Here is a 21,674-nt window from a genome sequence, read left to right as displayed (position 1 = left end):
TCAGATTCTCAGGTTAAAGACTACTGCCATATAGTAGTTTCAGAAAGGTTCATAAAATCAAAAATGACAAAGCTAACTTACAAAATTGATATAAACAATTATTCTATAAACAAGCTCTCATTCTTCTCTGACACTCTTAAGAAGCTGTAAATATAACTTGTGTTAATATAACTTGGTGTAAATATAACTTTCAGTTGATACACAATAGAAACTAAACTAGGTCAGAAATCAACATATCGATGTATTGGTTTTTTCCAGAGCACTGAAGTGAATGCAGCTATAAGCAATTATGCCAAAAGATATTCTGAAACTAGTACAGACTTTCAATAAAAGGAAAAACAAAACATTGCAAATTGGTTGGTAAATTTGCTATGCTATTGGCAAATTTGCTATGCTATGTGTTGGCACAACTAAATAACAAATATAGGTCAACATTTATATCCTGGGAAGAATCCTAAGGATAACATAACAGGCAAACTGCATTAAAAAAAGTCTTATAATTGCAACAACTCAAAAACTCGTCACTCAAGTCATCTTCCATATGATAAGGCCACACTGCTAATCCTTTACAAAGTTAAAACTAAAATACAGACCTAAAACTAAAAATGAGGCCTATCTTTTTGGCTCTATGGACTCTTGTCTTCCCAAACCAGAAATTTGTCAACCCCAATATGTTCAAATAAAAGGAATTCTGCTTGTAAGATTAAAGAAAAGGTTTATGTCAGGGGTTAAAGAGGTGCCCTGTCAGATCTCAAAGACATGAAAGAAATCTTCCTCTTTGGAACAACAGGATTAAAGTCTAATCTAGCAGGTCTAAATCTTTGCTTGTTGATCCTGTTATTCTGTTCAACCTTTCTGTCTGCTCACTTCCTGATTCTGATACGAATTCCTCCTTAGTGATTTCTGAAATCATTATTAAAAATAACATAATACTTCCTACTGGGTTCTCTAGTTGGATTTTCTTTAAGCACCTCAAACCCAGTATGCCCCCAAACTAAACTTATCCTCTCCACATCTACCTCCTTCCAGGCAGATCTATTTTAGATTTTATCTGGTGACCTAAGCCATAAACCTTGGGCTTAACCCTGAATTCTCTGCTGACAAAATCTTATCTATCATATGCTCTTAAAATTGCCTCCTCTGTATTGCCTCGCTGGCCCTGGCTTAAATGAAAGGTGGTGTTACAGACTTCAAAGAGGTTAGGTGATAGAATCCAATAAGTGGGGGATTGAATTCCAGTTCTGCCATTGCTAAGTGTGATCTTAATCTTAGGCAAATTACTCAACCTCTCTAGGGCTCATTTTCTATAGAATAATACTATTTGCCTCATAAGGTTACTGAGGTGAGTATAAATGGGCTAACGCCTCTAAAACAACACTGTGCCTGGCACATTATAAACACTCAATGAATGGCAGCTACCGCTATCCTGCCGAACTGTGTATCAATTCAATGAGGCAATAATCTTTGTAAAGCACCTGACACAAAGTAAGGACTTTATATAATAATTAAAAAAAAAAAAAACAATTTCACCTCTCATCTTCTAAGTATATTACCGTTTTTTTTTTGTTTGTTTTTTAAGATTTTATTTATCTGAGAGAGAGAGAGAGAGAGAGAGAGAGAGAGAGAGAGAGAGAGAGAGAGAGAGAGAGAGAGAGAGAGAGCAGAGAGAGAAGCAGGCTCCATGCAGGGAGCCTGATGTGGGACTGGATCCCAGGTCTCCAGGATCACGTCCTGGGCCAAAGGCAGCGCTAAACCGCTGAGCCACCCGGGCTGCCCAAGTATATTACCCTATTAATAATCTCCTAACTACTTAGTCTGAGTCACCTTATCTATTTCGTCAAAATGCCCTAAGTGGCTCCTGTTTTCAGGATAAACTCCAAATCCCTTCTGTGACATACAAAGCTGTTTATGATCTTGTCTTTATTTCTTAAAACTCACCTCTTACCATTCTTTTAGCTCTAATCATATCCATCTCAGAAGTGTCATATTCTCTCAAGTCACTGCTTTTACAATGTTATTCCTTTTACCTAAGATTCCCATCTACTCTTTTCTCCAACCCAATTACAATTTTGCCTCATACTACTGCTTCTAATCCTTCAAAACTCAGCCCAGGAAGCCTTCTGCTACAACCATATCCCCAATTCTGAGTTCAAAACAGTCTCTGTAATCCAATATTTTCTTGCAATTTTTTCTTCTAGTGATATACCTATGTTGATAAGAGAAATTAGTCTGTAACACTGCTTTCTTGTAATGTCTTTAACAGGTGGGCAGTAAGGCTATACTGGTGTCTATAATTATTTAGGGAGTATTCCCGGTTTTTCATTCTCTGGAATGATGTAAAACTTGGTGTTATTTTTTCCTTAAACACTTGGCAACTAACATTTATGGAGCAGCCACTGTGCCAGATTACACACATTTACATGTTACCTCATTTAATCCTCACAGCAACTTTATGAGGTTTATGACACTATTATCCCTGTTTTACAGAGAAGAAACTGAGGCTTATTGAGGTAACTCTCCCAAAGTCACACAGCTGGTAAGTAGCAGAGGTGGGACTTGAACACATATCTCTGAATGTTCTTAACGACATGCTATGTTGTCTTGTAATACTTAAAAATATGGTATTATTATTATTATCTATCCTTTTATCTGCTTCCTCACTCATGAGTGAAATCTATCTAGTAAGATCTTTGAAGAGCAGACTTTCATTTTTTACAACCCTAAGTCTAGCCATCAAGTATATCAATTAATAGATACTCAATAAATTGCTGCTAAATTAATGAATGAAAACATTATCATTTGATTTTTATAACTGAGTGAGGTAAAGCAGTTATTATTAATTCCTGCTTAGAAAACAGATGTATGTTCATTTTAGAATGCTGTTAAAGTGGTTTTGTCCTTAAGTTAAATCATATCCTCCATGCAAAAAAGGCATATATGATTTAGTTTCTTCAACAAGGAAAAGGCAAAAAAATAATTTTTAATTATTTGCAAACGACTGACAGCAGATTTAATTTTCTGATGCCATCTGTAAGACAGAGGCCTTCCTATTTTTTCTGGAGTCAAGAGTATAAATCAAAGAAGAAAAAGATTATCCAGTGAGAAAATGGCAATAAAACAAAAGCCTTAAGCAGAAAAGCTTTCAAAGAAGGTCAGCATATAGCTAAAGAAGAATTCCCCACTGACTATGCCATGTGGTAGGCATGTCATAAGAAGATTTAGGTTAGACATAAAACACCCACAGCAGGGATGTCTTCGCTTCAGTTATATAAACTGAACTAAATTTCTGTTCTTTTGCTTGATGAATTGGTAAAACACATACATGGGCACTAGAAAACTGAAAGAATTTTTGATGCAGATCAGATCCTAATTATGGCTAAACGACTAGGTTATAGTAAGACAAATCTGGCCTACATTTAAGAATTAACTTCCTGGGATCCCTGGGTGGCGCAGCGGTTTGGCGCCTGCCTTTGGCCAGGGCGCAATCCTGGAGACCCGGGATCGAATCCCACGTTGGGCTGCCGGTGCATGGAGCCTGCTTCTCCCTCTGCCTATGTCTCTGCCTCTCTCTCTCTCTCTCTCTCTCTGTGTGGGACTATCATAAAAAAAAAAAAAAAAAAAAAGAATTAACTTCCTGAGAGCCAACATCCTTAGATTCTGAAATTGTTATCCAGGGAGATTATATAATTATGGTCCTAATGAACATTAAGAAAAGATCCTTGAAATATTTAAAAAGAATCCTGCTGAAAGTTATCCTAGACAACATCATGGGGATTTTTTCAAGCTTCTACCTCAATTCAAAACACATACACACACTTTTTCATTGCAGTCATTTTTGTCAAATTGTTTTTAAGACCATAATATTATATCTCAGGGGGAGAAAAAGCATGTGAGAATAAAAACATACTAAAGAAACTATTAAACACCTCAAAGGAAACCATTCTCACCAGTGCACTGCCACATAAACATTTCAGAAGTCCTCTATTAGAAAATAAATAGTGGGATCCCTGGGTGGTGCAGCGGTTTGGCGCCTGCCTTTGGCCCAGGGCGTGATCCTGGAGACCCGGGATCAAATCCCATATCGGGCTCCCGGTACATGGAGCCTGCTTCTCACTCTGCCTGTATCTCTGCCTCTCTCTCTCTCTCTCTGTGACTAGCATAAAATAAAAATAAAAAAAAATTTTAAAAAAAAAGACTAGCTTATATTAAAAAAAAAAAAGAAAGAAAGAAAATAAAATAAATAATATATTCACCAGTAGGGGGCTGCTGCAGATATCGCTTTGGCATTCAAAGTCAAATACATTAATTATAAAAAATTTGAAAAATTATGAAATACATAAAGAACAGAAAAAAATATTTCCAGTATTCAAAGATAATTCTTAAACATCTTGGAATGTTTTATTTTAGACATTTTTTTCATCATCATTGGTATTATAAAAAGCTTTGTTTCCATTGGATCCATGGCTTGGGAAAAGTTCAGGGGTATTCAAGAAGCTGTCCTGGGGCAGGAGGCAGGAGCCCAGGGAGAAGTTCCAAGGGCAGGAGAACACAAGAGTGCCCCTGGAAGGAGAGTGGGCTACTATTTCACTTGTAATTTTACATTTCTGTACATGAGAGAAATCAGTCTATAATGTTGCTTTCTTGTAATGTCCTTGTCAGACTGGTATTAAGATCATGCTGCCTTCTACAATTATTTGGGAAGAATTCTCCGTTTCCATTCTCTAGAATAGTTTATGTAAAACTTGTTTTTTCCCTTAAATATTTGGCAAGGATCCCCCAGTGAAGACATCTGAGCCTGGACCTGAGCATCAATTTTTCTTTTTGGAAAGATGTTTTAATAATTGATTTAGTTTTGGGGGCACTTGGTGGCTCAGTCTGACTCTTGATTTTGGCTCAGGTCATGATCTCAGGGTGATGAGACTGAGCTCTGCATCAGGCTCCTTGTTCAGCGAAGCGTCTGCTTGGGATTCTCTCTCTCCTTTTCCCTCTGTCCCTCCCTTCACATGCATGTGAGCTCTCCCTATCTCTTAAAAAATAAATAAATTTTTTTATGTAAAAAACTTTATTTACTTATTCATGAGAGACACACAGAGAGAGAGGCAGAGACATAGGCAGAGGGAGAAACAGGCTTCATGCAGGAAGCCCGATGTGGGACTTGATCCTGGGAAACCAGGATCATGCCCTGAGCTGAAGGCAGATGCTCAACCACTAAGCCAACCAGCTGTCCCATAAATAAAATCTTTTTAAAAAAATAACTCATTTCCTTTCTTTTTCAAAAAAAAAGATTTTATTTATTTATTCACGAGAGACACAGAAAGAGGCAGAGACATAGGCAGAGGGAGAAGCATGCCCTGAGGCAAGCTCGATGCAGGACTCGATCCCAGAACCCTAGCATCACAACCTGAGCCAAAGGCAGAAGCTCAACCACTAAGTCAGGGGCACCTGACGGAGAGGGGAAGCAGGCTCCCTGCTGAGCAGGGAGCAGCAGGGAGCCTGATGCAGGGCTCAATCCCAGGACCCTGGGATCATGAGCCCAGCCAAAGGCAGACTCTTAACGAAGTGAGCCACCCAGGTGCCCCTGATTCCTGCTCTTTATGACTTCTTTCTTCCTGTATGATTTGCTATTATTCTTAGCTTTTTAGAGATGGAAAGTTAAAACATTGATTTTTAGTCTTTTACTTTTTCTGATCATTGCAATTAAAGGCTCCAACATTCCTTCTAAGCACTGCTTTAGCTGCATCTGACAAGTTTTGATATGTTTTACCTTCCTTATTATTCTCTTCAAAGCATTTCCTTTTTAAAAAAAATAGCGTTTTTTCTTTTCTTTCTTTTTTTTTTTTTAAAGATTTTATTTATTCATAGAAACAGAGAGAGGGGCAGAGACACAGGCAGAGGGAGAAGCAGGCTCCATACAGGAAGCCTGATGTGGGACTCGATCCCAGGTCTCCAGGATCACACCCCAGACTGCAGGCGGCGCTAAACTGCTGCACCACCGGGGTGCCCTTCAAAGCATTTCCTAATAATTTCCATTGTAACTTTATCTTTGACTCAGAATTCTTTTAAAATGTACTGCTCATTGATTTCTGACTTAACATCACTATAGTCAGAGAATATACTCTGAAAAATAACCCAGGAAATGATCAATATTGGTAAGTGTGCTATGGACACATAAAAAGAATATATTCGTATCATTGTTCAGTGTTTTCATAAATGTTTTCATTTTCCTTGAGGAAATATCTAGTAGTAGATGTATGTTGAACTATATAAAATACTAAATGGTTTTCCAAAGTGGTTATGCTCTTTTCTACTTTCACAAACAATACATCAGTTATAACTAGTCTATATCCTTGCCAATATCTGGTACTGTTAAGTTCGTTGTTCTTTTTTTTTTTTTAAAGCTATTCCAATGAGAATGAAGTGGTATCTCATTGTGTATCTACTGAGTTCCTATTTTAAGATTATATTTGTCAACTCCAGACTTTCTATTTTATTCTATTTTATAGATTCCAGTTCTTTTGTGAAATTCTGCATATCTTCATCTCTTTTCTTCATCTTTTCCTTTATTTACTTGAGTATACTAGTCAACAGTTTTAAAGTCCTTGTCTGCTAATAACAATACCTGAATCATCTGTGAGTCTGCTTCTGTTGTTTCTTTTCCTTTTGGCTTTTGGTCATCTGGTCTTATCTCTTGACATGCCTAAAAAATTCTGATTGAATGCTGAATGTTGTTTTAAAACAAATTTAGAGGGGATCCCTTGGTGGCTCAGCGGTTTAGCACCTGCGTTCAATGCAGGGCATGATCCTGGAGTCCCGGGATTGAGTCCCACATCGGACTCCCTGCGTGGAGCCTGCCTCTCTCTTTGCCTGTGTCTCTGCCTCTCTCTCTCTCTCTCATGAATAAATAGAATCTTAAAAAAAATTTTTTTAGAGACTCCAAATGATGTTATCTATGACTAGAAAAAGTTCACCCTTATCTCTGCTAGGCAGAGAATGCGGGGTTCATCACCTTATTCCAGTCAGGCACTCAGCAGAATCAAGGCTGCTTTAGAGTTTAGGTAAGGCTTATTCTACAGTTGGTTAGAACCATTAGACCATCTTGTTAGTGCAGAACTCTCCATGTTCCTGCAGAACTCTTCAGTCTCTTTTTTTAAAAAGATTTTATTCATTTAATCATGAGAGACATACAGAGAGAAAGATAGAGGCAGAGACACAGGCAGAGGGAGAGGCAGGCTCCATGCAGGGAGCCCGACGTGGGACTCAATCCAGAGTCTCCAGGATCACGCCCTGGGCCGAAGGCGGCGCTAAACTGCTGAGCCACCTGGGCTGCCCACTATTCAGTCTCTTTTTGATTAAAAACCTGGGATATTCACTGGGTCCAAGCTCCCCTTTTTCACCCTGGTGGGTCCTGAACTCCAGATGTACTATAAATTATAGAAAATTTTTCTCTGCTTCCCAGAAGTTTTCAACTTAGACCTTTAGTCTTCTTTACTGCACATATTTAGACATTGGCAAATGTCTTGAGGAGAAAACTAACCAAGTGTCTGAGACTCCTCAAAGTTTCCAATTTTGCTAATTCAGTGCCCGAAGATCAACGAAAGCTCCTCTTGGTTATCTGTCCCCCAGAAGTAGCTCTGTGCTTAGACCCAATTCATGTTGAAACAAATATTGAAAATTCCTAAAGAAATCTTAAGTTCTCATTGCTGCCAGAACTCTAGTTCCTTATTTCCAAATGTGTGTAAGTCAGCCCTCCCTTAATGTTCCACAGGCTTCTCACATTCAATGTCCTAAACTGAACTTGCTAGCTTTCTGTCAAATCTAGTTCTTCTGTGGCCATTGCCTACCTGTTAATGGTCCTACCACTTAGTTATCCAAGAATAAAGTGAGAAACTGCCCTTGACTCCTCTCAACACCAAACCCAACTGGTCATTGAGTCCTATGGATTCTATTTCTTTAATTTTATTAAATATGTGACTCTGTTCCCAATGTCTCCATCATATCCTACCTTAACTACTAAAATAACTTACTAACTAGACTCTGCCTTAGTTTTCTGTCCTCTCCTGACCAGAATGATCTTTCTAAAACACAAATCTGACAAAAGACTTAGTCTTAAAATCTTCCAACAGCCTTTTGATAGCCCCTCTGCCCCTTTACTTCCACCAATTTAGCCTCCCCCAGTTTTCATACCGTTTGCCACACATATCTTATACTTCATACTAAGTTCTATGACCATCTAGCAAATTCCAGTTCATGATTCAAGATCCAGTTTGAGTATTAACCTATCTATATATAAAGCCTTTCTTGACCTCCTGAGACTGTCTCTGCCTTACTTCTCACGTAGCATTATAATTATTATTTTCATCTCTTTTGTTTGTCTGGCCTCCTTTGGTGATCATCCCATTTACCACCATTATCATCACTATCATCATCATCATCATCACCACCACCACCACTATCATCATCATGGCCATAAAAGGTACTATTTATCATGTTTTTATTAAGTGCCAAATACAATGCTAAGTATTTTACATGTATTTCTCCATTTAATTCTAGCAACAACCTAGGAGCCAGGGATTATAACCCTCATTTTATAATTAAAAATACTGAATCTCAGAAATAAAGAAACAGGGCAGCCCCTGTGGCGCAATGGTTTAGCGCTGCCTGTAGCCCAGGGTGTGATCCTGGAGTCCCCAGATGAGTCCCGCATCGGGCTCCCTGCACGGGGCCTGCTTCCCTCTCTGCCTGTGTCTCTGCCTCTCTCTCTGTTTTTCTCTCATGAATAAATAAATAAAATCTTAAAAAAAAAAAAGAAAGAAAGAAACATTTTGAAGGTTATACAGCTAACAAGTTGTAAATTCAACCCTAGGGCTATTTGATTCCAAGACTGTGCTATGAAACACTATCCTACCACATATTTATATTTAATATTCTCAGCATATAATGCACTACCCAGTATGTGCCATACTCTTAATAAATGTTTGATTATTGGAAAATACCAAATGAAATAATGTATGAAAGCCCTTCTAAATTATAAAACTCTGTATGAATACTATTATTTGCTTCCACTCTCAGTTTATGGTTATTTTTCTACTTCACCATCCTTATCTGCTTCCCCAATGAACACATATTTATCCATCTAGGCCACAGAAATGTAGTAATTTCTCTAACTTTCCAGATGGAATCAGTAATCCCTCTTCTGTATTCACAGGGACTCTGTACCTAGTTCTTCTATTTTTTTTCCTAATTCTTCTCTTGTAATAATTATACTACTTGTTTATATACAATTATTCCCCCATCCACCTTAGATTCCTCAAGAAGAGGAACTACATTATATTTATCTTTGTACTGCCTATGCCTAGGACAGTCCCATGATATGAAAAATGCCACATTAATGTTTGCTGAATAAATGCAGAATCACTCTCAGGGATGGATAAGAAGTGAGGTCTTTGCTCTGGAATTCACATTTTCCCCCACAGCTTTATTGAGAAATAATTTGTAAAACCATTGTATAACTTTAAGGTGTACAATATATATCAATGATTTCATGTACATATATAGTGTGGACTGATTACCACGGTATTAGTTAACACTTTTCTCACTTCACACTTACCTTTTGTGTGTGTGATGAGAACATATAAAATCTACTCTCTTAGCAAATGTCAAGTATATGATACAGTACTGTAATGATAGTCTCTACACTGTACATTATTGGATCCCTGAATTCCTTTATAACTGAAAGTCTGTAGCCTTTCACCAACATCTCATTTCCCCCACCCCCCAGGTCCTGGCAAACACCAATCTATCTGTTTCTATGAGTTCATTTTTTTAGATTTCCCACATAAGGAAGGTCATAAAGTATTTCTTTCTCTGATTTATTTCACTTAGCATAAAGCCTCAAGGTTCATCCATGGCAGAAACAGCAATATTTCCCTTTCTCGTGGCTGAATAATATTCCAATTTATATGTACCACATTTTATCCATTCATCTGTTGACAGACACCTACAAGGTTTTCCATGTCCTAGCTATTGGGCATAATCTTGCAATGAACATGTGAGACAGTGACTTGGTTTCCTTCAGACATACCCAGAAGTGGGATCACTGGGTCATACAGTAGTTCTATTTTTACTTTTTTGAGGAACTTCCATACTATTTTTCCATAGTGACTGCACCAATTTACATTCTCACCAATAGTGCACAAGTTTCCTTTTTCTCCACATCCTTGCTAGCACTTATCTCTTATGTTTTTAATAACAACAGCCATTCAAATGATGTGATATCTCATTATGTTTTTGATTTGCACTTCCCTGATTAGTAATGTTGAGCACTTTTTTAAGTACTTATTGGTCATTTGTATGTCTTCTTGAAAAAATGTCTATTTAGGTCCTTTGACCATTTTTTAATTGGGTCTATTGAACTGTAAGTTCCTCTTGATATGAACATCTTATCAGGTATATACTTTCCAAACATTTTCTTCTATTCCACAGGTAACCTTTTCATTTTGTTGACTATCTCCTTTGCTATACTGAGTGAAATCTTTTAGTTTGATACAGTCCTACCTGATTCTTTTAGCTTTGGTGCTTGTACTTATTACAATGTCATATTCAAAAATCATTGCCAAGATTAATGTCAGGAAGCATACCCCTATATTTTCTTCCAGGAGTCTTATAGTTTCAGGTCTTATAGTCAAGTCTTTAATTGTTTCTGAGTTGACTTCTGATGGTGTAAGTTATGGGCATTCTTCTGCATGTGGATATCTAGTTTTGCCAACACCACTTACTGAAGAGACTATCCTTTTGCCATTGTAAGGGAAATGTGCCAGACTGCTTGGCCGTAAATTTACTGATTTATTTCTGGGCTCTTTATTCTGTCCCATTGATCTGTATATCTGTTTTATGTCACTACCATACTGTTTTGACTACTACAGCTTTGTAATACAGCTTTAAATCAGGAAGTGTAATGCTTCCAGTTTTGTTCCCCTTTCTCAAGACTTCTTTCACTGGGGCACCGGGGTGGCTCACACAGTTGAGTATCCAACTTGTGATTTCAGCTCAGGTCATGATCTCAGGATTATGGGATCCAGCTCCATGTTGGGGGCGGGGGTGCACTCAGTGGGGAATCTGCTAGAGATTCTTTCTCTCCCTCTGCCCCTTACCCTTTACATGCATATGTGCTCTTTCTCTCTCTCTAAAATAAACCAATAAATCTTCAAAGAAAAAGATTTCTTTCACTATTCAAGGTCTTTTGTGGTTCCATGCAGATTTTAGATTTGGCATGGTCTTTTCTGTTTCTGCTCTAGAACTTTGATAGGAACTGCATTAACTCTGTATATTGCTTTAGAAAGTATGAACATTTTACCAATATTATTTCTTCCAATTTTGAGATAGGAATATCTTTCCATTTATTTGTGTCATCTTTGCTTTCTTTCATCAATGTTTTAGCTTTTAGTATATAGATCTTTCACTTCCTTGGTTAAATTTTTTCCTAAGTATTTCATTCTTTTTGAAGTTTTGTAAATAGGATTATTTTTGGGGATCCCTGGGTGGCTCAGCGGTTTAGCACCTGCCTGCAGCCCAGGGAGCAATCCTGGAGACCCGGGATCGAGTCCCATGTCGGGCTCCCTGCATGGAGCCTGCTTCTCCCTCTGCCTATGTGTGTCCCTGACTCTTTCTCTGTCTTTCATGAATAAATAAAATTTTTTTAAAAAGGATTTTTTCTTAGTTTCTCTTTCTGATAGTTCATTGTTAGTATATAGAAACACAACTGATTTTTGTAAATTGATTTTGTATCCTACAAAATACAGGAATTACTAAATTCATTTATTAGTTCGGACAAGTTTTTGTGGAGTTATTAAGATTTTCCATATATAATATTGTCATCTGCAAATGGTTACAGTTTGATTATTCATTTCCAATGTGGATGTCTTCTATTTCTTTTTCTTGCCTAAATGCTCTGGCTAGGACTTCCAGTAGAAAGTTGAATATAAGTAGGGAGAGTGGGCATTCTTGTCTTGTTCCCGATCTTAAAGGAAAAGATTTCAGCTTTTCTTTTTTTGAAAAAAAGATTTGAGAGAGAACAAGAGCACAGGGGCAAGTAAGGGGGGGGGGGGCAAAAAGAGAGAATCTTCAAGCAGATCCCCAGTGAGTGTGGGGCCCTACAGAGGCTCAATCTCAAGAGCCATGAAATCATGAACTGAGCCAAAACTAAGAGTTGGATACTTGACCAACTGAGCCACCCAGGCACCCCATGATTTCAGCTTTTCACTGTGGAGTATAATAGCTGTAGGCTTGTCATGTAGGGATTTACTGTGTTGAGGTACATTCCCTCTATATCAGTTTCTTGAGAGTTTTTACCAAAATGGACATTGAATTTTGTCAAATGCTTTTTCTGCATCTATTAAGATGATCACATGATTTTTATCTTCCATTTTGTTAATGCAGGACTTTCATATATTTGTGAATTTTCCAATTTTCCTCGTTACTAATTTCTACTTACATACCAATGTGTTTGGAAAAGAAACTGGATATAATTTCAATCTAAGCTCAAAGTTAGCCAGAAGGAAGGAAATAATAAATATCAGAGCAGAAATAAATGATATAGAGAACAGGAAAAAAGTAGAGATCAATGATACTAAGAGTTGATTCTTTGAAAAGATAAACAGAATTGAAATGCTTAGTTATTTTAACCAGGAGAAAAAAAAAAAAGAGGACTCAAATAAATAAATTTCTAGAAACATGCAACATATCCAGACTGAAATGTGAAGAAATAAAAAATCTAAACAGACCAACTGCAGGTAAGGAGATTGAATCAGTAATCAAAAACTTCCCATTAAACAAAAACCCTGGACCTGGCTTCACTGGTGAATTCTACTAAACATTTAAAAAATTAATACCAGTCCTTTCCAAATTCTTCCAAAAACTGAAGAGGAAGGAACACTTTCCAACTCATTGCAAGGTCTACCCTGATACAAAAACCAGACGAGGTCACCATAAGAAAATAAAATTACAGTCCAGTATCCCTGACAAATATCGATGTGAAAAGTCTCAACAAAATACTAACAAACTGAATTCAACACTACATTAAAAGGATCTTATACTGGAATCAAGTGGGATTTATTCCAAGGATGCAAGGAAGGTTCAACAACTACAACTCAATCAGTATGATACACTGATGGAGTATTATACTCAATGTATCACTGAATTTGTTAAGACTTGTGTCATGGGGGCAGCCCCGGTAGTGCAGTGGTTTAGTGCCGCATGCAGCCCAGGATGTGATCTTGAGGACCTGAGATCGAGTCTCATGTCGGGCTCCCTGCGTGGAGCCTATTTCTCCCTCTGCCTGTGTCTCTGCCTCTCTCTCTTTCTGTGTCTCTATGAATAAAAAAAAAAAAAAAAAAAAAAAAAAAAAAAAGACTTGTGTCATGGCCAAAGTGGCATATGATCAATCTTGAAGAATGTTCTCTGTGTTCTTGAAAAGAATGTGTATTCTACTGCTATTAAATAGATTGTTCTGCATATGTCTGTTAGGCCCATTTGGTCTATAGGGCTGTTCAAAACATATGTTTCCTTATTAATTTTCTGTCTGGATGATCTATCCATTGTTTAAGGTATGATATTTTCAGTTCTATTTGGATTTGTTCATGCTTAGGTACTCTCTACATGTGCTGCCAAAGTGAGCACTGCATTTAGATACTCTGATATTGGGTGCATAAATATAATTGTTATATCATCTTGATTAATTTACCCCTTTATCATTATACACGACCTTCTTTGTCTATTGTGACTCTTTCAACTGAAAATCCATTTTGTCTGATATAAGGATAGACACTCCCACTCTATTTTGGTGCTCATTTGCATGGAGTATCTTTTTCCATCCCTTCACTTTCAGCCTGTATGTGTCCTTAAAGCTAAAGTGAGTCTCTCATGCATCAATTCTCTTTTAAGACAGTGTGGTATTGGCAAAAGAATTGACAAATAGGTCAGTGGAATAGAACAGAGAGCCCAGAAATAGACCTACATAAATATAGTTAACTGATCTTTGAAAAAGGAGCAAATCCAATACAATAGAGCAGAGATAGTCTTTTCAACAAATGGGGTAGGAACAAATGAATATGTGCAGAAAAATGAATCCAGACACAGACCTTATACGCCTTATAAAAATTAACTCAAAATGGATCATAGAGCTACGTGTAAAACACAAAATGATAAAACTCTTAAGAGATAACACACAAAAAAATCTAGGTGAGGGGTGCCTAGGTGGCTCAGTCGGTTAAGTGCCTGCCCTCAGCTCAGGTCACGATCTCAGAGTCCTGGGACACAGCCACATTGGACTCCCTGTTCAGGGGGCAGCCTGCTTGTCCTTCTCCCTCTGACCTTCCCTCTACCACCGCAATGCTCTCTCTCAAATAAATAAGAAAAATCTTAAGAAAAAAAAGAAAAATCTAGGTGACTTTGAGTATGACAATAATTTTTTAGATAATATACCTAAGGCATGATACATAAAAAAAAATTACAAGCTGGACTTCATTAAAATTAAAACCTTCTGCTTTCCAAAAAACAGTGTCAAAAGAATGTGAATTAAAGCCACAGATGAGGGGAAATACTTATGAAAAAAAAAAACTGGTAAAGGACAATTATCCAGAACTACAAAAAACTCTTAAAACTCCAAGAATAAGAAAACAACCCAATTAAAAAATGAGCCAAAGACCTAAACAGACACCTCACCAAAGAAAATGCATATGAAAACATGTTCCACATCATGTTATTAGGGAATTGCACACTAAAACAACAATGGGATACTATTACACAACTGTTAGAATGGCTGAAATCCAAAACACTAACACCAAATGCTGGAGAGGATATGAAGCAACAGGAACTTTTGTTCATTGCTGACAGAAATGCAAAATGGTACTTTGGAATAAAGTTTGGTAGTTTTTCATAAGTAAACATACTCTTACCATATAATCCAGCAAACATACTACTTGGTATTTACCAAAATGACGTGAAAACATACACCCACATGAATCTTGCACATAGATATTTAAAACATCTTTATTTATAACTGCCATATCTTTGAAAAGAAACAAGAAGTCCTTCAGAAGGTAACTGGATAAACTGTGGTACAACCAGATAATAGAATATTACTCAGAACTAAAAAGAAATGAGCTGTCAAACCATGAAAAGGTATTAGAGGAAACTTAAATGTATACTAGTGAGTGGAAGATAAACAATTTGAGAAGACTACATATTGTATAACAACTGTATGACATTCTGGAAATGGCAAAAACAATGGAGACAGCAAAAAGATCAGTAGTTGACATGGGCTGGGGGGAGGGAAGAAGAAAGATGAATAGCTGGAACACAAAACATTTTTAGGGCAGTAAAACTTATCTGTATGATATTAATATTATGTGGGTATGTCATTATATATTTGTCAAAATCTACAAGAATGTATAACAACAAGAGTGCATCCTAAAGTAAAATATGGATTATAATGTGCTAATGGAGGTTTATCAGTTGTAACAATTGTACCATTGTGATGCAGGATGTTGACAGTGGAGGGGGCAGACCATGTATACTGCAAGGGGGTAAATAAAAATCTCTGTACTTTCTGCTTAATTTTGTTATAAACTTACAACAGTTAAAAAAAAAAAAAAGTCTATTAAAAAAACATAGCCCTGGGCAGCCCAGGTGGCTTAGCGGTTTAGCGCCGCCTTCAGCCCAAGGTGTGATCTTGGAGACCTGGGATCGAGTCCCACATCAGGCTCCCTGCATGGAGTCCACTTATCCCTCTGCCTGTGTCCCTGCTTCTCTCTCTGTGTGTCTCGCATGAATAAATAAAATCTTAAAAAAAAACAAACAAACATAGCCCTTTATTACCTTTTCATACTTCTATCCATATGAAAAAAGTTGTTTCTACTAAGGATCAAAAAATAAAACCACTGCCTGATTGTTTTTATTGTTTTTATTTTTTATTTTTTTGCCTGATTATTTTTAAAACTTAGCTTTCATAATCATCCTAATTAGTAATTTAAGGCTCACAATAAGGATCAAAGAACTTACTTTTCAACTTTCCTCTGATGTTCTTTTTGCCTTTGTTGTTCTTTTACTCGTTCTCTCTCAATATCCATGAAAAGTCGTCTATATCTCAGGTATTGCTTTTGACGCTAAAGAAGAGGTTAAAATGGTTAAGATTTGGCTCTCAGAGGACTTTCCAAGGAAGGACAATACGCCTGTGCCACAGACATACTATGTGATACAAAAGTCATGTGAAATTAAGTCCTTAACTTCCTTCCATTTCATGGTGACCTAGGATAATATCACATACAGTAAGAGCTTTATATTCTCAAGCACATAGCTATTAAACATTACAGACAAATCAGAGAAAGAAGTACTAATTTAGTTTGCCGTCACTATAGTCCTTTGTCAATAGCACTTGAGGAGATAACTGTATTTGATACGATATGTTACTATATTTACTCTGTGTTCCCAAGTAATCTGTACCAAAGAAGCAGGGCCAAGGAAAGAATGTGACAGGTATTTTATAAAAAAAAACAATAGTCACTTTAAATTTTCAAAAAGAAATTTTTAAAAAATATTTTATTTATTTATTCATGAGAGACACAGAGAGAGAAGCAGAGACATAGGCAGAGAGAGAAACAGGCTCCCTGCAGGGAGCCGGATGTGGCACTCGATCCCAGAACTCTGGGATCATGACCTGAGCCAAAGGCAGACACTCAAACCACTGAGCCACCCAGGTGCCTCTCAAAATTGAAACTACAACACAAAAGTAAACTCTAAGCCTAGCCTAATATAGTAAGAAGAAGGAAGAAGGACTGAGGAATACCTGAGCACCATACTTTCAAAGGGAACAAGTATAGGGGCTTCTGTATAGTTTAGGTGGTTAAATGACTTACTCTTGATTATAGCTCAGGTCATGATCTCAGAGTTGTAAGATCAAGCCCCATGTTGGGCTCATGCTGGGCGTGAACCTGCTTGGGATTCTCTCTCTCCCTCTCCCTCTGTCCCACTTCTAAAAAAAGGGCGGAGAAACAAATATAATAAAAGCAAGTGCTATTGCCCTGAGGGTTTATACATTCGCAGGACACGAGCTACTCAAAGGGCACTAGTGTACATACAGACATGGTTTTGCCCTCTGAGTAGCTTATGTCCTTCTGGTAAAAATTATTAAAAGTATAATAGCTGATTCTTAATTCTGAGGCCAACACAAGCATCAGTGGTATTTTTTAAAAACACAAGATGCCCCAAACCTACCTTTGCACATACGGATCTAATAGATCTGTTTGGGTCCAGGCATTTGTATTTCGAAAAAAGCTCCACATCTGATTCTGGCACATGGGCAGTGTTAAAAACTGCTGGTTTAGCTAACTTTAGATTGAGGAGGAAAAAAAGGAAGTCAGGATGCCTGGGTGGCTCAGCGGCTGAGCATTTATTTGCCTTTGGCTCAGGGTGTGATCCCGGGGTCCTGAGATCGAGTCCTGCATCAGGCTCCCTTCAGGGAACCTGCTTCTCCCTCTGCCTGTGTCTCTGTGTGTCTCTCATGAATAAATAAATAAAATCTTAAAAATAAAAAGGAAGTCATAAGTTAAAACTCTTCCTTTAAGTTATTGTGATAAATACATACTAATGGGAAAAATTCACTAGGATCAGATCTCTGATCTTACATCAAGGTATCCTAAATCCTAGAAGCCTGAAAAAAAAAAAAAGTTCAACACATTACAATGATTCAAGTAACTTCTTTGCCTTTATCCATGGAATTTGCAGTATTAGCTCTTAATGTGCAAGAACACAAGAAATTATTCCCAATTTCACATGTACTATTATAGTAGAAATACTGGTGTCCAAGAGCGATTATCATTACATACCTCTTTCTTGTCTTCTTCTTGATCTACTCCAGACTGAAATGTCTGGGGAGTTTGGAATTCAGTGTTCAATCTTGATTGATATTCATCATAAACCTGTTAGAAGTCCAGTCACACAAAGTGACTAAACTGCCAAAAGTTAGTCCTATACATGCTTTTGATAGCTTCACCAATTGATTCTTTTCTCCCTCAACCTTAACCTCAATTGGATAAAAACAAATAAAAAATCAATAGGGGATCCCTGGGTGGCGCAGCGGTTTGGCCCAGGGCACGATCCTGGAGACCCGGGTCAAATCCCACGTCAGGCTCCCGGTGCATGGAGCCTGCTTCTCCCTCTGCCTGTGTCTCTGCCTCTCTCTCTCACACTGTGTACCTATCATAAATAAATAAAAAATTTAAAAAAAATAAAAAATAAAAAAATAAAATAAATTTTAAAAGAATGAAAAAAACAGATTCAGAAGGAATAAAGCAAATAAAAACCAATAAACTAAAGAAAATGACTCAGGTCAAAAACATGGATCAATTAATAACAAATCACAATGTTCAGAATGAGGGGCACCTAGGCTCAGTGGTTGAGTGTCTCCCTTTGGCTCAGGTCATGATCCCAGGGTCCCAGGATCAAGTTTTACATCATGCTCCCTGCAGGGAGCCTGTTGCTCCCTCTGCTTATGTCTGCCTCTCTGTGTGTCTCTCACAAATAAATTAGAAAAAAAAAAAAAGTTCAGAATAAAAGTTCTTCTAAAGTGGCCACTTGAAATCTGAGTTTGCTTAGGACTGAATCCAGGATATAAAGCCAGATTCCTTATTATCTCAAATCTAATCATTTTCAATTTATATAACTCTTTTGGTGGGTATGAGTTCAAATAAGAATCTGAAAATATTATAACATCGAGTGATTAAAACTAGCTAATTCCCACCCCCCATGTTACTAGAAAAGCCTTATGACATAACTTGGTACACCTACTTTGTTATTGGTCAAAGTATGACCTCTAACTTTTAGAAATGTAAGCTTAATATTACTTTTTTTTAAAAGATTTTATTTATTTATTCATGAGAGAGAGAGAGAGAGAGAGAGAGAGAGAATGAGAGAGAGGCACAGACACAGGCAGAGGGAGAAGCAGGCTCCATGCAGGGAGCCTGACGTGGGACTCGATCCCAGGACTCCAGGATCACACCCTGGGCTGAAGGTGGCACTAAACCACTGAGCAACCCAGGTTGCCCTTAATATTACTTTTTGTTTAGTTTAAAGTTATGTATCTTTTAGCAAAGTGGCAGGACATAAGATCAGCATACAAAAAATCAATTGTACTTCTTTATACCTGAAAATAAAATTAATGGAAAAATCCATTTAAAATGCCATCAAAAAAATTACTTAAAGTTAACAAAGTTAGTGTAAATGTTATACTCTGAAGCCTACAAAACATTGTTGGAAGAAATTAAAGGAGGTCTAAATGAATGAAAAGACATCTGTTCATGGGTTGGAAGACTTGATAGAATGGCAGTACTCTCCAAATTGATCAACGGATTTAATGCAATCTACACTGAAATTTCAGATGACTTTTTTATAGAAGTTGACAGAGTGATCCTTAAATTCAAATGCAAGAGACCCAGAATAGCTAAAATGGTTTTGAAACAGAACACAGTTGGAGGAATCACTCTTCCCAATCTCAAAACTTACTACAAAACTACAGTAATCAAGATGATATGGTACTGGCATAAAAACAGGCTTAAAAAATAAAAAAGAATAGACTTATAGATCAATGGAACAGTGTGATAGTTCAGAAATAAACCATTATATTTACAATCAACTGATTTTTGGCAAGAGTGCTCAATGGGTAAGAAGAGTCGTTTTAACAAATGATGTTGGGACAACTGGATGTCCACATGTAAGAGAATAAAATTTGATTCCTACCATATACATATATAAAAATCAACTCCAAATGGATCACAGACCTAAATATGAGAGATATAAAATTCTTAATGAGTAAATATTCATGATCCTGGATTAGGTGGTTTCTTAGATATGACATCAAAAGCACAATTAACAAAATAAAAAGTAAACTTAGACTTCTTTAAAACTAAAAACTTTTGTGCTACAAAGGAAACCATCAAGAAAACAAAAGTCTACCAAATGGGAGAAAACATTTGCAATTCATGTAAAATCTAGTAAGAATTCACAAAAGACAAATAACTCAATTACAAATTGGGCAGATAATCTAATATGCGGTTTTCCAAAGAAAAAATATACAAATAGCCAATGTGCACATGAAAAGATGCTCCCCATTAACCATCAGGGAAATGTAAATCAAAACCACGAGATACCACTTCACACTCATTAATATAGCCATAATTAAAAAGGCAGATAATAAGTGCTGGTGAGGATGTGAAGAAATTAGAACACTCATACATTGTTGGAAGGGATGAAAAATACTGCAGCCACTTTGGAAAACAGTTTGGCAGTTCCTCAGAAGGTTAAGTATAGAGTCACCATATGTCCCAGCAATTCCACCCCTTAGTATATTCAAGAGAAATGAAAACACATATCCACAGAAAAACTTGTACGCAAATATTCATAGCAACATTATTCATAATAGCCAAGAAGTAGAAACAATCCAAATGTCCATTAATTGATGAGTGGATAAATAAAATGTGCTATATGTATAACATGGAATGTTATCTAATGATAGGGATAAAGTACTGCTATATGCTACAAGGTCAATGAACTTTGAAAACATTACACTAAGTGAAAAAAGCCAGTCACAAAAGGCCATATATTCCGTGGTCCCGTTTATATGAAATATCCAGAAAAGGCAACTATAGAGAAATTGGTTCGTAGTTTGCATAGGGTTGAGGGGTGGAGGAAAAAGGAATTGGCTGCTAATGAGTAAGGACTTTTAGGGTATGATGAAACTGTTCTAAAACTCATTGTGGCAAACTCTACACAACACTTTGAATATACTAAAAACACTGCTTTGTACACTTAAATAGATTATATCATTCAGAGTCAATCCTCAACATTCCATGTTCCTTATCTGTGAATTTGCCTATTCAGCAAAATTTATTTGTAATCCCCAAATTAACACTTGTGGTGCTTTTATGGTCATTTACAGACATGTACAGAGCTGTGAGAAATTTGAGTCACCAGGTAAGAATGTTGCCAGCTGAGGCTGAACAAAGTGATGCTCTGCTCTTTTTGTTTCAGCTTTCATACTGTAACCAAGTATTCTTTCCAAGGTCTATTTAGTGCCAAAGTTTTTGCATTTTTGTGCTCTTTTTTTGTTGGTGATTTCACTACTTAAAATGGCTTCCAGGGCACCTCAGTCAGATGAGAGTCTACTCTTGATTTTGGCTCAGGTCATGATCTCAGGGTCCTGGGATCGAGCCACACATTGAATTGGGCTCCAAGCTCAATGGGGAGTCTGCTCAAGGAGGGAGTCTGCTTGAGGTTTTCTCTCCCTCTCCCTCTGCCCTTCTCCCAGCTTGGTCTCTTACTCTCTTTCTAAAATAAATAATCTTTTAAAACAAATAAAAATAAAAAATAGAATAAAATAAAATGGCTCCCAAGCACAGTGTTGAAGTACTATCTAGTATTCCTAAGCATAAAAAGGTCATGATGTGTTTTATAGATAAAATATTTATATTAGATAAGCTCATTCAGGAATAATCTATAGTGTAATTGGCTCAGAGTCCATGTTAATGAATCAACATTATATATTCAATAAGATGTCTTTAAAACAGAAATTCACAGGGACACCTAGGTGGCTCAGTGGTTGGGCGCATCCACCTTTGGCTCTGGCA

The 21,674-nt window shown here is 37.1% G+C and overlaps 1 protein-coding gene across 7 annotated transcripts in view; it reads right to left on the bottom strand.

Moving 5' to 3' along the window:
* The window catches only part of CCDC15 (coiled-coil domain containing 15), a 79,957-nt gene that overhangs the window by 33,719 nt on the left and 24,564 nt on the right, over nt 1-21,674 (bottom strand). For 6 of the 7 annotated variants that reach the window (XM_055305775.1, XM_055305774.1, XM_055305777.1 and 3 more), the window contains 2 exons: nt 17,880-17,972; nt 16,057-16,160 (listed from right to left, as the gene is read on the bottom strand). In XM_055305775.1, the coding sequence (XP_055161750.1) occupies nt 16,057-16,160; nt 17,880-17,972 (197 nt within the window). The remainder of the gene's footprint in view (nt 1-16,056; nt 16,161-17,879; nt 17,973-21,674) is intronic. The other variant, XM_055305776.1, reaches the window with a different exon arrangement.

This window comes from Nyctereutes procyonoides, unplaced genomic scaffold (genome assembly GCF_905146905.1).
Source record: "Nyctereutes procyonoides isolate TBG_1078 unplaced genomic scaffold, NYPRO_anot_genome, whole genome shotgun sequence".
Lineage (NCBI taxonomy): Eukaryota > Metazoa > Chordata > Mammalia > Carnivora > Canidae > Nyctereutes > Nyctereutes procyonoides.
The sequence above is the reverse complement of the archived record's forward strand: the minus strand, read 5'-3'. Positions and strand labels throughout refer to the sequence as shown.